Source organism: Cyprinodon tularosa, unplaced genomic scaffold (genome assembly GCF_016077235.1).
Source record: "Cyprinodon tularosa strain WSP-4 unplaced genomic scaffold, ASM1607723v1 ctg43, whole genome shotgun sequence".
NCBI classification, from domain to species: Eukaryota; Metazoa; Chordata; class Actinopteri; order Cyprinodontiformes; family Cyprinodontidae; genus Cyprinodon; species Cyprinodon tularosa.
The window spans coordinates 1,719,057-1,734,203 of record NW_024039152.1 but is presented as its reverse complement, the minus strand read 5'-3'; the positions used below and the strand labels follow the sequence as shown (position 1 = coordinate 1,734,203).

The 15,147-nt window shown below is 38.3% G+C and overlaps 1 protein-coding gene across 2 annotated transcripts in view; it reads right to left on the bottom strand.

Annotated features, from left to right (window-relative positions):
- The window catches only part of LOC119792735 (stromal membrane-associated protein 1-like), a 94,336-nt gene extending 81,673 nt beyond the window's left edge, over nucleotides 1–12,663 (bottom strand). For both annotated transcript variants that reach the window (XM_038299496.1, XM_038299497.1), the window contains exon 1: nucleotides 12,490–12,663. In XM_038299496.1, the coding sequence (XP_038155424.1) occupies nucleotides 12,490–12,607 (118 nt within the window). In that variant the 5' untranslated portion in view covers nucleotides 12,608–12,663. The remainder of the gene's footprint in view (nucleotides 1–12,489) is intronic.
- Between the last annotated feature and the right edge of the window lie 2,484 nt (nucleotides 12,664–15,147).

Sequence of the window (15,147 nt, the reverse complement as noted above, 5' to 3'; positions counted from 1 at the left end):
CACCATCTCTTTGGTTTTTAAAGTTACATTGAAATAAACCAGAAAACTAAATTAGCTGTTTCATTTTGACCAGTGAGACCAAAGCAGAGATGCTTGTTTACAATAAAAAAGGTAATTTTGGAGAATAGGTAAAACAGCATGAGCAAAAACACCTCAAGCATGATGGTTGAGTGGTGATGATCTGGGCCGTGACAGCAGCTTACAGAGAAATGATCCCAAAAGAGAGCAGAAGTATGGCTGCAATGGCCAAGCAAAGCATAAACTTCAACCTGACACTGAAACTAATTTCTGCAAAACCCTTAATGAAATAAAGAGACATACATCAGAAGAAACACAAACAAAACCTGCATTTCATTTTTTGGGTGGAACAATTGAGGTAAATTGTAAATCATTACAGAACCTCAAAAACTAGGTTTGGTTCTTATTTCTTCTGCGTTTTCCTAACCTAACTGCCAGATGGTTCATTCCTTGTTTTTATAGGGACCAAACATGGGTATGTAAGATTTAAAACCGGCAACATGCTGTTTTCTCCAGCTCCCTGAAAGCAATCTTCCCCCGCTGTGTTGCACACTTCATGAATGCTCCGAAGACAGCTTGATGAAATATTCGTTACATAAAATAAAAGATTTATGATCGTATATACCGAGAAGTAAGATGGGCATAAATCTGTTGACTGTAACCGCACCTTCTGCTATGGTAACTAGGATATGTCCTGCAAAATCTGGTGAGGAAACTGGCTAGAAAAGATATATATATGTTGACACCAATATATTTATTAGGTGAAAGAGTGATTATTCTAATTATGGTAAAATTGATTTAAATTAATTACCTCCTAGAATGTATTTTTTTTTTTCCAAAATCATGAAAGCCAATCAGTTAAGCTTTTGTCTTGTGTAATCTTGTTTTGCATGAATTACTGCATCAACATGTTGTAGCATGAAGGCTTGTGGCACTGCTGAGATGTAAGTGGAGCCCAGGATGGTTTAACGGCAAGTGTGTCTGCTTCATTTGGTCTGATGTCTCTTAGAGTCTCTGAGTTGTTTGGGTCAGGCCAAGTGCTATCATGGTTTAAGCAGGTTTTGGTACGTTTGGTAGTGTGGTTTGATGCAAAGTCACAATAGAAAACTGAAATCAGGGTCTCCATATGGCTTGTTAGCAGAAAGCGAACCATAAAGTTCTCTAAAATCTTTCGACGGACAAATCATATGACTTTGGACTGGTAAAAACCCTGTGAGCCAACACCTGCAGACAACATGACTGAATGTGAAATCTTCCAAACATTAAATTTTTCTTTTATTTATCTCATATAAAGGAATCCTATGGGAAATGGTTTCTGGGTTTTATTTAGTTGCAAATCATTATCATCAAATAATGACAATAAATGCCTGAAATACAAAACGGACATTACTGCATGTGGGGTCGACCCATCCTCAAAAATGCTGAAGCCTTTTTTTCATGCTGTGCATCACAGAAACCATAAGAAAGTTGGAAAACAGCTCTTAAAAAAACATACTTCATTGAATGCATTATTATTATTTCCCGACATTAGTCGGAACTTTAATTTCTCTATCAAAAAGTAGAGAAATTATTTTCTTTACCATCTTTGGAAGAAAACATTCACTGAGTTCCACAAGGCAGCAGGAAAAACCATCTACCTGCTGAAATTCTGCTGTATTTTTCTTTTCTAAGAGTTAAAATCTCCTCTTGCTAATTAATACAAATTCCCTCGCTGTAAATTACAGAAATGTAGCCTGGAAAAGAAAAGGAAGAAGAAAAAAAATCAGCTGTTTTGTGCTGCCCCCTGCTGTTTTCCTAGGGGGGGACTCAGAGTCCAATCAAATGAAGAGAGAGAAAAATCTGCCTCACCAACAACAAGAACGTCATGTCCAGAAATAAAACAGCAATCAGATGCAATTAAGAGTTATTCAAGGAAACAATACAACTTGTAATTAATTCATATCTTACCAAATTAATGGCTAGTTGTTAGTGTGTAAAAATTTGATTCTTTATGCATAGAAATACAGTAGACCAGACATTCAGATGCAGCATTTGGTCCTCAATCAACTGGAAGCCAACTAAAAGCAGCTACACTGAGAAAGTAGGGACACTGCTCCCACCTGCTGGTAATAAAGAGAATTGCAGGATGATTTAGGCAGAAAAAAAATATATCAACCCTTGCCCAAAATTATTCAAATTCCTAGGAGGTTAGATTTTTTTTTTTTTATTATGTGATAAAAAATAAAATAAAATACGTTTTACTGAAAATGTTGCATCAAAACATTTTTATACCGATTTTGATAAGTAATCGGAAAATCTGGATTTTTGCCTATCCGCTGGTATTTGGATTAATTATCCTTGATAATCATGGTGAAATAATTTTGATTGGGAATTACTCCTTAACAACACCCTCATGTTTAGCTCCCCTCACAGATTCTCCATCAGTCTTAAGACTTTTAAGCTTAAATGTAAATTAGTTCTCCTTCCCAGATGTGTTTTTATTCAAAAACAACCAGAAAGAGATGCAGTGCAAACTATTTTAGGGAAAGTTCAAAGATAGCTCCAAACAGTTTATATGGGACTGGGTCGCAGTGACAGCACTACCTGCAAAGACACCCAGACCTCCCAGCATTAAAAAAAGGAAACATGTTAAGCCCTGCCAGACAACCTGAACCCCATGCCAAAAAAAAAAGCTAACACCATATACTGTGTCTGTTTCCTTCCATAAAGCAAATAGACATTATTTAGAAAAAAAAAAATGCCTATATAATAAGCAGTTGCAGATAAGTGATTGACTCACTGCAATTCAAGCTCCAGCAAAGTGCTTTCCTAGAAAGGTTGATCCAACACCATTGATCCCTTCGAATCACCCAGTCCCACTTCTTCCTGAATATCAAACATTGCATTGCATTGCAGGGTCAACAGACGCCGCAGGATCATAGGAGGAATCGACATTAATGCCTTGTTGGTTCAGAGAAACCATCTTAAACCCCTTCATCTAAATAAATTTGGAAGCCTCCAAGACATTCAGCCCTAATTAAACCAGATAAGAACATAATAATGAACAATATCCATTTGTTAACTCTGAAAAAGAGTTCACATCTGTCTTCTGCAATAATGGACGCATTTATTCTTAAGTATAGACAAGCTGTACACATCAAAGTTTAAGTATCTGATCTTCACAAATTTCACAATAAATTGGTATCAAGGGAAGGTCATCAAAGCATTGAGAGACCTGAAGAAACTAACAAAGAGCTGCTGAGACTGCAGACAACAGAATGTGCCAGCTAGGATAATCCATCATTTCTAAGCACAATGGTGCTGACGTCAAGCCAAGAAGTGAGGCTGAGAAACCAACTTAGAGCGTGTGCAGCTCTTGATTCATATCGAGTCTGGAATCTATAGAGTAGAAAATCACAATAAATGAAGAAGAGATTGAATCTAATATAAGGGAGAATTTAATCTGTGTCCCAGCAACACCCATAGGGGAAAGATGTAGGGTAGTGTGTGAAGAGAAGTAGAACAGAGGGTGAAATTACAGCTCAGAGGATAAGGTGAATCAGTACACTGCAGCAGTCATCGTGTAGCTCCACGGACACACCCACGACACGCTGCCTGCAGCAAGCAGGGAACACCGCATGTACATTTAGTGGCCGCTCACTAAGAAGACTGAAACTTCTGATCAATGACAGCAGAGCTCTGATCTCTGAGCAGTTGCTCATCAATTGATGAGGTGAATATTTGTAGGGGGATTCACTGCCTCTAAGCAGAGCTCAGCTACATCCAGTGGAGACATGCAGGAAGGGAACAGCTTAAAAGATAAAAGAGCAGTCTCAACCATATTTTAAAGAAAAAAGTTTAACTGATAAATGAAAGATACAAAATGAAAAATATTTACTTTGTGCACAGCAGGATCAAGAAAACACTTAAAAGTTTCAACAAAGCAACACATCAAGAAGAGATTAGAAAGCCAAACCACTGATATTAATGAGTCCTTGAGAGCTTACTGGGTTACATAAAGATTTTGGACTCCAAAGAACAGAGCAATTATGTACATATGGAGCCAATATGGAACAGAAATGAATGTAAAATACCTCAAGACATCTCAAAAGTAAGCAGAAAATTATCTAAACCAATGGTTTGGTAAAGGCTAGTATTTTTTAAGATTCAATAACAAGTAAGAGCACACAGAAGTCTGTCTGGCATTCACAAAAAAAAAAAAATCTCTCATTGACATTTAAGTTTGTCAGTTAAGGTGTGAAGAGCTGGGAGACAACCCTTCTCTCTGCAGAGAACCTGGCAGCAAGACTGAACGGGCCACAAGGGTTCTGGAACAACATCTGAGTAACCCTGCAAAAATAAAACAAGCTCCAACTCAGGCTCCACAGGCCTCAGTCGGCATGGTTAACGTTTGAATGGACTGCCAAAGGAAAACCTGTTCTTTCTAAAGGAACCTGGCAGCCTTCTTTATGTTTACAAAGTCAAATCTGAACAAATCACAAAATTATTCTAGACTTTTGTTGCTCCGTTTGTCTAAAACCTAAGGATATGAATGGCTGCTGCAGTGCTGTTTTGGATTGCCGACAGCCAACAATTAAGAACAGGCAAACAAATAGAAAAACATTTGAGACACTTTCATGAGGTTATTTTCTGCTCCAGATCCACAGATTGTTTTTATAAAAATAGCTGCAACAGTCAGAATGAGTCACAGAGTGTGGCTGGATAGAGCAGGAGGAAAAGATGCATGGAGCTGCAGGCTGCTGATTCACTGACCGATGCAGAAAACATCAGGCAGTAAATCAGATCCACACATTAAAGAAATATTTACTTTAGCGGCTCGTTGCTCCTGCAGAGGAGAATCAGTACAACAGAACACAAGATTAATCTTATATCAACAAATAAATAATAAATCTAGCTTTGCATACTATTAAGTTTTAAAATATATTTATATGTAACTAGTCTTGATTTATGGATTTAGAACTTCCAAAAAGCTGAATGGAGAAAAAAAAAGTCTGAAACTAAAGAAGGATGTTTCAAAGGTTTTATATTCTCAATAAAACAAAAAGCAAAATATTAAATTTGTGGTGAGTGACTAGTGGAGGTGTAACACAAAGCCTCAGCACAATGAAGCAGAATTTAATTATTTGAAACTATACCATTAGGTAAATGCTTCAAGCCTCAGGTTCCCCCCGGCCTGTTGCACTTACTCCTATCTTGATGAAGTGCTTCAAAAGACTGGTTAAAGAACACATCGTCTCCAGTCTCCCCCCAACATTCGACCTGTTCCAGTTCGCCCACCGACGGAACCGCTCCACTAAGGACGCCATCTCTGCTGCTCCCCACCTGGGCCTGGCACAACTGGAGGAGAAGAACACCCATATGCGGATGCTGTTCCTGGACTTCAGTGCCGCTTTCAACATCATCATCCCAAAGCATCTGATAGGAAAACTAGAACAGCTGGGCTTCAATCCAATTGGCTGTTAGACTTCCTCACAAACAAACCTGTCAGTCCAGGCCAGACAGAACAACCATGATGTCATCATCCTGAGCACAGGATCCCCTCAGGACTGCATCCTGATCCCTCTGCTGTTCACCCTGATGACACATGACTGCATCGCCAGGTTCCCCACCAATCACATCGTGAAGTTTGCACACAACACCACGGCGGTGGGGCTCATCAGAGACGACAACAACCAGGACTACAGAGAGGAACTGGAGCAGCTGGTGGACTGGAGCAGAGATAACAGCCTTATAACAGCCAGAGAAAATGAAGAGGATCATCGTTAAAGAACAGGCCTAACCATGCTCCACTGCTCATCAGCACCTCAGCTGTAGAGGTGGTCAACAGCACCAAATTTCTGGGGGTGCACATGACAGAAAACCTCACCTGGACTGTAAACACAACCTCACTGGTCAAAAGGGCCCAGAAGAGCTTGTATTCCTGTGGAGGATGAGGAGAGCCCACCTGCCGCCACCCATCCTCACCACCTTCTACAGAAGCGCCATAGAGAGCTTTCTGACCAGTTGGTGTGGAGGCTGCAGCGCCTCAGACTGGAAGAAGGTGAGAACAGTAGAGAGGATCATCGGGGCTCCTCTGCCCTCCATAAAAGACATTTCATCCAAGCGCTGCGTGTCCCGAAACAGTAATATTATCAATGACCCCTCACACCCCCGCCATGGATTGTTCTCCCAGCTGCCCTCTGGGAGGCTTCACAGCATTCGATGCAGGTCAAGCAGATTCCCTAACAGTTTCTTCCCCACCACCATCAGACAGCTGAACTGTTGATAAAACTCTGAATCACGTTTACATTTGATCACTGCTGCACTTTAAGAAATGGAAATGTCATGAGAGCTTGAAAAAAAAAAATGAAATAAAAGTTGTCCAAGTCTAAATCATAGAAAATTCTCCAAAAAGGCCCAAATTGTCTCAAAGTTAAAGGAAGCCTAACAAAAGCAGCTGCATGAAGAATCGAGGGCTTTGCTCAGATGCTGACATTACACAGCTCGGACTACCAACAAATTAAAACGTCTGTTTTAAACATCACTTGAATAAACATGCAGACTAGTGTAAAAACTTGACATGTAAGAAGATGACATGTTTGGAACATCCATCAGGGGGAATTACCAACTGTGTGATCAGGCAGCAGCAAAAGCATCTGACAGTGAAAACAGTGAGTGAAGGTCTGCAGACACAGACTGCATTAAACATTCTAACCATTAATAGAGTTGAACATAGGGGGAGACTTTAACTATATGAGGAGGCCTTATTGGGTTTTTTTTTATTTTCTTTTGCATGTGAGGCATTTAATTGTCAATGTGGGAAGATTTGGAACTAGGAGCTACATAAACCGGCTTGTCATCATTTTTAAAGCTTTTTTTTTTATATGACAAATAGCAGTGTAAAATTTTATTTGCATTATTTTGCACATAATCCCTCCCTTAAATAATGTGGCAAATGTTTTTGAGATATTTCTATGTTGTTAAGTGAGAAGTGATTTATGTTTTGGTTGGTTATTACTTGTACACAATAACATCCAGCTATAGCACACAGTGTTGTTGGGTTGGTTTGTGGAAACATTTACAAATAAACATTATCAGTTATTATTACCTCTACCAAGGAGATTATGGGCGTGTTTTAATTCACAAGAACAATAATGTTGTTGAGAAGAACACAGGAAAGTGTGGACTCGGGGAGAACGCAGCATAAATATGAGTCTATGTTTGTTTGATTGGTTTGTTGCTTTGTTAGCAGGTTTACCTGAGAAGTTAAGAAGGGATTTTTTTACCAGAGGTGCACCACATGCCAAGAAGCAGTCCATTCAAATTTGGTTATGATCCAGATCCTTCCAAGTTTTATCTATAGGTCTAAGTCCCAAAATGGGACAAAATGTGCTGTTTGGTGCAGGTCTGTGCTTTCCTGAGTGCTTTCTTAGTCGTTTTAATATGTTCATTCGGTTTATACTGCAACAGATGTTTTCTTAACCACTAAATTGTTAATTTGAAGCTGTTTACTGGTAACCTGACTCCGCCAGATAGATTTGGTCTGCAATATCCATCTGGAAGGATATTTTGGGAAGGGTCGAAAATACTGGTTAGCTGATTGGCCTATGTTGGTGATAGACGGGCCAAATAAACCAATCAGATCAACGCAGCATATGACCTACTAACAGAGCGACGACGAAGAGGAGCCAATTGATAGATCAAACTCTTGCCGAAACCAGTCGGGAGAAGAGCAAAAACATCTTTTCCTCTGAGAAAATCCTCCAGAGCAGTGTTTTGCTCTTCTTTCAGTGAAGAAATACTCCGATAAAACTTGCTCAATAGACATGCTGACGCTAGTTTCATCGGCTGAAGCCGCCATGTTCTTTAGACTGAACTGTCGCGCTTCTTGTTGCGTCACACCTAAACCCACCTCAAAGCCAACGCTGATTGGACGTTCGTTTGGTGAACGGCTCCAAATGTTCTTTAACGGAGAGTCTCCAGACTGATCTGCGAGTGAAACCTTGAAAGCTTGCGAGATCAGGATGGTCTCACGAGGCTAGTTTACTGGTAATTTCATAAATCCTTTCACATAGGTATAACCTGGCGAGCCAGATTATAAAGTGCTTAACACTCCTGTTTAAAATTAAAATTTCAAATCGCACAGGAACTCAATTTTGGTCACATTAACAAGAGAAAGACCTTACATTTCTCACAGCAGCCCTTTAGGTAATAAACTTAAGGGGTATTTGCCTGCACATAGAAACATAGAGTTGCAGCAAGCATTCAGATCCATGCATGCAAATACAGTCCTGCAACAATGGACTCTAAACAAGCAAGCTTTAAACTTCCTAAAACAGAAATCCTAAAATAAATAGAAGAGAATAGAATTCAACTTTATTGTCAATGCACTGTCACGAGTACAAAGCAACGAAATGTGGTTTGCATCTATCCAGAAGTGCTATACGGGATATACATTTTATTACAGGTGTATATACAAGCAAAAAGTAGTAGTTAGGGACTGTAAAAAATTGTGTATAAACATAAATATGAATATGGGAGCTACATGCACAGATTATACAGATTGTACAGAATATAAAGGAATGTTAGGAAAAGGATTATATATGAATTAGTGGGTTCAGGAGCGTGACAGTTGTGGGAGCAGCTTGTGGTTAGTGCAAAAATAATTAACACTTTTATTTTTGGTGAAATTGTTTAGCCTTACTATTTAGCATTACTCTTAATTAATCTGGAACGATAGAATTCATTCAGCAGAACCTTTTTAACCTTAATGGACAAAGTCACACCTAAAGCCCGCCTATCATCATGGTTAGAAATTTAAGAGCAGTAGAAGTCATGAGAAACCATAACTTATGCTTGAATGCTCTTGTTGTTTCAATGATGCAATGTAAAAAAAATTCTGACAAAACTAATGTGATAGAAGCAGGTTTCCATACATCCTCCTGTGCTGCCATGTTTCTTTTGGTTTAACGGTGGGCTGGGCAGCTCATGCTTTAGTCACAGATGCATGCCCCGCCTAAAACTGCCACATGATTGGCCAACCTGTTCTGTGCAAGCAGTACAAGATGGATTCTCGAGTGTTTGCATAAATACCATGAGAACTCAGCTTGCAGTAAAGACTCATAAAGATATATTCTTTGTCTAAAGCAACTAGGGCGGCAACCAATGAATATTTTGCAAATAGATTAATCAGTTGGTTATTTTTTCGATTTATAATCGGATAGCAACAGGTTCCTAAAAGAAGACTTTATATGAAATTAAACCAGGTGAAACTAGAACTTTTCTGCTTAAAGAGTTCAGATGAGATTAATGTTTTTTTTCTTAAATGCAAAATGTTTACTTTTTTTTACAATTTTGTTATAATTTCTGTGTAAGCTGGGTTTCTCTGTCAACTAAAAACATAGATTACAGTCTATATACTCCAGTTAAAAATTAATTGATTACTAAATTAGTGGACGATTATTTCAATAATAGAATAATTACAATTAATCTGATTAATGGATTCAGCTCTAGTAGCAGCCAGATCTACAGCAAAGCAACCAAGACATGGGTGAGAAAAACAAAGAAGCTACAAAGAATCTTCAGAGTGGCAAGAAGAAAGTCTTTGTTAAAAAGAAAGTCACAAGAGCTCCAGTTGGTAGTTTGCCACAAGTCATATGGGGTCACACTACAAACATGTGATAGAAGGTTCCCTGGTGAGATACCATGTGCTTCATGTGCAAGAACCCAGTCTTAGCACAAAACCCTGGATACACCATCAAAACGTATATTCAAACAATGATCTTATGTGCGATCCCGTTTTATCAAAAACCAACATTTACTGAGCTTTGATCATTTTCTACTTTTTTTTTTTTATTTAGTGACGGCGATATCCAAGTATATTATCCAGGGCTGCCAACTTTTCACCAAACCTCAGGGTGGGATTTTGAAATAGTTTGGACAGGAAACCCTGTCAGGGTGAGATTAGGACAGGTATCGGCTGGAGGTTTTCAGAGGATTTAACTAAAACAAAGTGGCAAAATGTGGAATTTTTATAAAACAGTAAGAATAAGTGATCTCTAGTTATGTGAATTTTTTTTTTACAATATACATTATTTTCTACATTCTGGTGATTTTTAGAAAATTAAACTAAAGATCTAAGAATTAAACTAAGAATTTCACAACTTTGTTCATTAATTATTCTCTGCAGTTCAAGTAAATTAAACAATGGGGAACTAATAAGTTATCACTGGATTCAGGAACCAGTGCAATCGAAACCTATGCAAACTACAGACTGTATGAATATTTGGCAATATGCTAAGGATCAAAAAGCTTCATTCAATACGTTATTAACTTTTCTTACAATTGACAAAACGGCTAAACAATTCAGACCTTCTAGGAGGCTGTAGGTTTTATAAAAACTCACCATGACAGGAGACAGCACTTCTCTGGAGGTTTCAGTTTGGAAGGTGTGATGGAAATTAAGTTTTTAAACATATTCAATGGACAAAAATAAAGATACATGAATTTGATAATAAAAGCTGAACATCCCTGTGGTTTCTCCTCTATGAATCCAGGATCACCGAGTTGTTCTGCACATCCTCTCTGAATGTGGTTGATCTTTTCTTGGGTGGCTGATCTTTTAAAAAATAAAATGCAATGGTTATTTTTCTTATTTTGGAGTGTTTGAGAGGTAAACTTGGAAGCTTTAAGAATTAAAATATTTGTGTTGTTTTAATTACCCCTAAATCCCAATGGGAGATAATTAAACTAGACTGAGTTGAGTTTTAATGTCATTTTCTAGTGTGAGAAATTGGGAATATGGAGTGAGAGTGTGTGAAGACACTGAGATGGGTGAGTCTCACTCCCAATGGGTGACAGTTGACCACCCTGCATTATAAGTTTTGTTCCTGATGGATTCATCATTAACATATAGGCCAATGTGAGAGCAAGAGCTTTGGGAGCTGCAGAATCGAAAGGTGCATAATGACCCTGGGTCAATCATCGCTCTAAGTGAAAGGATCACAGTTATGGAAAGCTTTACCAAACGATCAATGCCAGACATGAGGCTTAGTGGAATTAGTTAGGGAGTAAAAATGCTAATTAAAGGGCTGAATCCATTAAATTTCTACTGAATTTCATGTTATTCTACATTTCAGTAAGAAAACCACACCACTGATTTTTTTTTTTTTTTTTTTTTTTTTTTAGGTATAATTGACTATTCAGCTGAATTGTCTGCTATTCCTCAATCCAGAGAAAAAGCAGAAGAAACAAAAGGAAAATCACTGACTCACTGATAACAGAGGTGATGACGCAAAAGAAACGTAACCTCACCCAGAGGTAACCCTGATGGGAGCCGAATAGGCTCTATGCACAGCTCCACTACTTCCTGAATTTAATGCAGCTCCTTTGTTTCCTGTCTTTCATGATTGGATGCACTGATTAATCCAGGTGTGTATGACCTAAGTAACTGGCCAGACACACCTGGATTAATCAGTTCGTCCAGTAATGAAAGACAGGAAACAAAGGAGCTGCATTAAATTCAGGAAGTAGTGGAGCTGTGCATAGAGCCCATAACACCCACTGTCCACGCTGACCATTTTCACACTTTAATAAATCACCAAATCGGGTTATTCTGCAATTTTTAATTCAAAACCTTTTGGATTAAATGGGGGGACAATCACCAATTTAATAAATGGATACAAATGTTTAAACAGCCAACACAACAATAACTCTCATAACATCCAATGTACGCCGATGAAAGGAGGAAAGTCTATGCTTTAAGCTTTCACTTTCATCGAGATGCATTTCTATGATTTTATGCATGAAAATTATAAAATTTCGCTTCTTCTAATGAAGTCTGGTAGACATGGATGCTGTCCTGTTGGGAAGCTTCTGTAGCTCAGGATGCTGAGGTTTTTCTTCCAACAGGACAGACAGTAAGGAACACATCAGGTTCCACGCTGCAACACGGGACACGCACGTTTTCCACTCATTAATAACCCAGTCAAGGACATGACATCGATACTATAGCCTCAAGTTACCCACGCTGAACCAATTTACAGCCGGAACAAAGAGGCGTTCAGGTACATAATAAAAGACGGATATTTCTACTACTTACGTCTGTATGTAAAACGTATATATAGAATTCTTATATAGGCCTATAAGAAATATTGACACGTAATTACTTTAATTGAAAACCGTATATCAAGTGAGATATACGTTTAATTTCATAAAATAGAATTAAAATCACAGTATTTTATTTTGAAAATACTAATCGGAAGTTTAGTGATTCTCCTTATTGTATTTTAATCCTACCTGGATAATAATATAAAAAAAATGGCTTGACCTTTTTGTGCTGCAAATACAGATATATTGGAGTGTTAAAATATGTAATGAATAATAGGCTAATAAATATAACATCAGGCTGAGGCATGCATGAAAGCAATGCTGTGCAACAATAACAGATAATAATTTCCCCATGAATTCCTCTTATTTCTGAACCCTGCTTACCTTTAGCCTCACAGTCTGCACAGTACTTGTTGTTCTCCTCTTTCAGCAGTTTGGTGAGAATAGCCTGATGCTGCTCGTTCAGTTTCTGGGCTTTTTCTCTCTCTGACCGGGTCGTCATCTTGTTTTCTGTGTGGGGTGCTGTTAGGACGTGGGTCCTGTTGAATGAAGAGCCAGGGTATGGCAAGCCAAGAAGGTCATATTTCGCATTGAATTGTCGCGTTAAGCTTGAAGTTAACCCGCAAAAAACGCGCGTTCTCCCGAGATTACGCCGCTTTTTACGCCGTCTTTTACCAACAAGCGCCGCCTTTTACGCGCGTCATGATAGTACCGCAAGACGCGCGTTAAATACGCGCGTTGTGTCGGTCAGAACGCGCGTTAAATACGCGCGTTGTGTCGGTCAGAACGCGCGTATTTAACGCGCGTTTTCCTAATATGATAATGATGTCCTCCCTTCTTTTCCCACAGCCAATGCATTTGAACTGGTTGCATCCAATCTCTGATCAAGGCAGCCAGACCAAGAAAGTTCAGCACAGATCTGCTTTGTGGAAAACTGCACAGACCTCAATGTTGCAGCATTGCCAGAATTCACTGCATTGCCGTTTCACAAAGCCTTAATTTTAGGAATATATCCACTACTTACACTTTGCTGTTATTTTGAATCCATTCCATGCCTATTTTCACGTAAAAACGTTTTGCATCAACATGCATCGCCAACTAATGTTTTGTATTCACAGGTATTACTAGGAATGTTTCACCACTTAATACTACCGAGAGGGGGTGTGGTGTCTTAAGTGACCGCCTTCAATGCGATCCTTTTGCTTCGTGGCGGGTTCGAATCCGGCAGAGGCCGTCCGACTTTTCCCTTTATATTCTGTCTTGTCTCCAACCAAGCCCATTTATTTATTTATTTTTTTCTGAGAATATAATCATAAATGTAGCCTACTTCACTGTTTTTGATCCATCACCATGCATTCTGTCATGTAAAAACTTTTTATATTGTACTAATAAAATGACAATAAAGGGGACACTTGTCTTCCAGAAAATTTGTCGGTCTGACTTGTTTTCTGTATATTTTCCTGCATATCACCAACCTTTTTCCATAATGCTTTATACAGCCATGGAGCAACTGCTGTTAAAATTAAATTAACAGGAACATTTCTTATTAAAAGTGTTATTAGTGCAATGAGAAAAAACTTGCTTAGTTGAGCCAGTGGAGGTTTGATGATCCCCATAGCTCATGTTCTCTGTCTCCTACATATACATATATATATATATATATATATATATATATATATATATATATATATATATATATATATATATATATATATATATATATATATTAACCACGTCACATAAATGTTCTTTCAGTCTGCAGATGGCGCCATATAACGGGTAGGCTACTGGCAGAGCAGCAAACAGGTGTTTGCACCAAAGCTGGGGAACAATATAGGCAAGGTGTGTCTCTTTTTCAAGAGAGAACTGGATACTGGATTCTTCTATCTTTTTTATTTATTATGAACTATTATTTATCTATTTCCCACTACCTTTGACCACTAGTCAATACCTTTACTTATGTGTACTAGAACAAGATCCAAATGTGCAAGAGTCTAATTACATTTTCATTGTGGAGTAGGAGACAAGGTATGGGTGCAGCACCTTCCATTGGGGGTGTATCCAGAAAACAGGTACTACGTTACTTAGATGTTACATTTAATTTTAACTGCAGTTGTTCCGTGGCTGCAGAAAGCATTATGAGCTTGGGAAAAGGTTAGTGATATGCAGGAAACATACAGAAAACAAGTCAGACAGACACATTTTCTGGAGGATAAGTGGCCCCTTTAATGTCATTTTATTAGCACAATGTAAAAAGTTGTTACATGACGGAATGAATGGCGATGGATCAAAAACAACAGAAGTGGGCTACATATATGGATTATATTCTTGATTAAAGGCAAGAGAGAATATCAAAGGCATAGGTTTGATTTCAGCTTTGGTAGGGACACTATTGGTCTTCAGTTTCATTGGTCTAATGTCATTGGTCCTTTGCAAAAAGATGCATACTCTTTTTTTTAATGCTTAATGTGAGCATCAGGCTTTGATGTGTTTAAAGAGAACAGCATAATTTCTTCCTAGATTAATACAAATCTTATAAGCACTACACTCACTAGATGCTGTTTAGCAATGTTTGAAGCATCACTGGCTCTGTTCAATGTGCAATTAGGACTTTTTTCCACTTTGAAAATGTTTGCATTTAAACTTACCAGTAAGACAGAAGGTAAATACGTTCCTATTTAACCAAATATAGTCTAAATATGCCTGTTATATGTTGACGTATCGTGTTTTCTTTTGAAGATGTATAATTGTGCAGAGGTAAACAGGTGAAATCCACTCTTATTCTAGGCTAAAACAGGCGAAAGCTTCTGACTGCAGTTCTGTGAAGAAGCAGGAGATAGTTTGGATTTTTGGAACTTGAGAAATGAAAGTAACCAAAGTTAGGATTTCTTTTATAAAACAAAATATTCTGAGTCAGACAGGAGTTCTGAAAACTGCTGTTGAAATGAGCAGTCTGTAATCTATCAACATTTCTGATTCCCTTTCACCAATATTTCTTTTCTATTACTGTTTTCCTTTTTTTTGACGGCAGTTCAGGTGTAT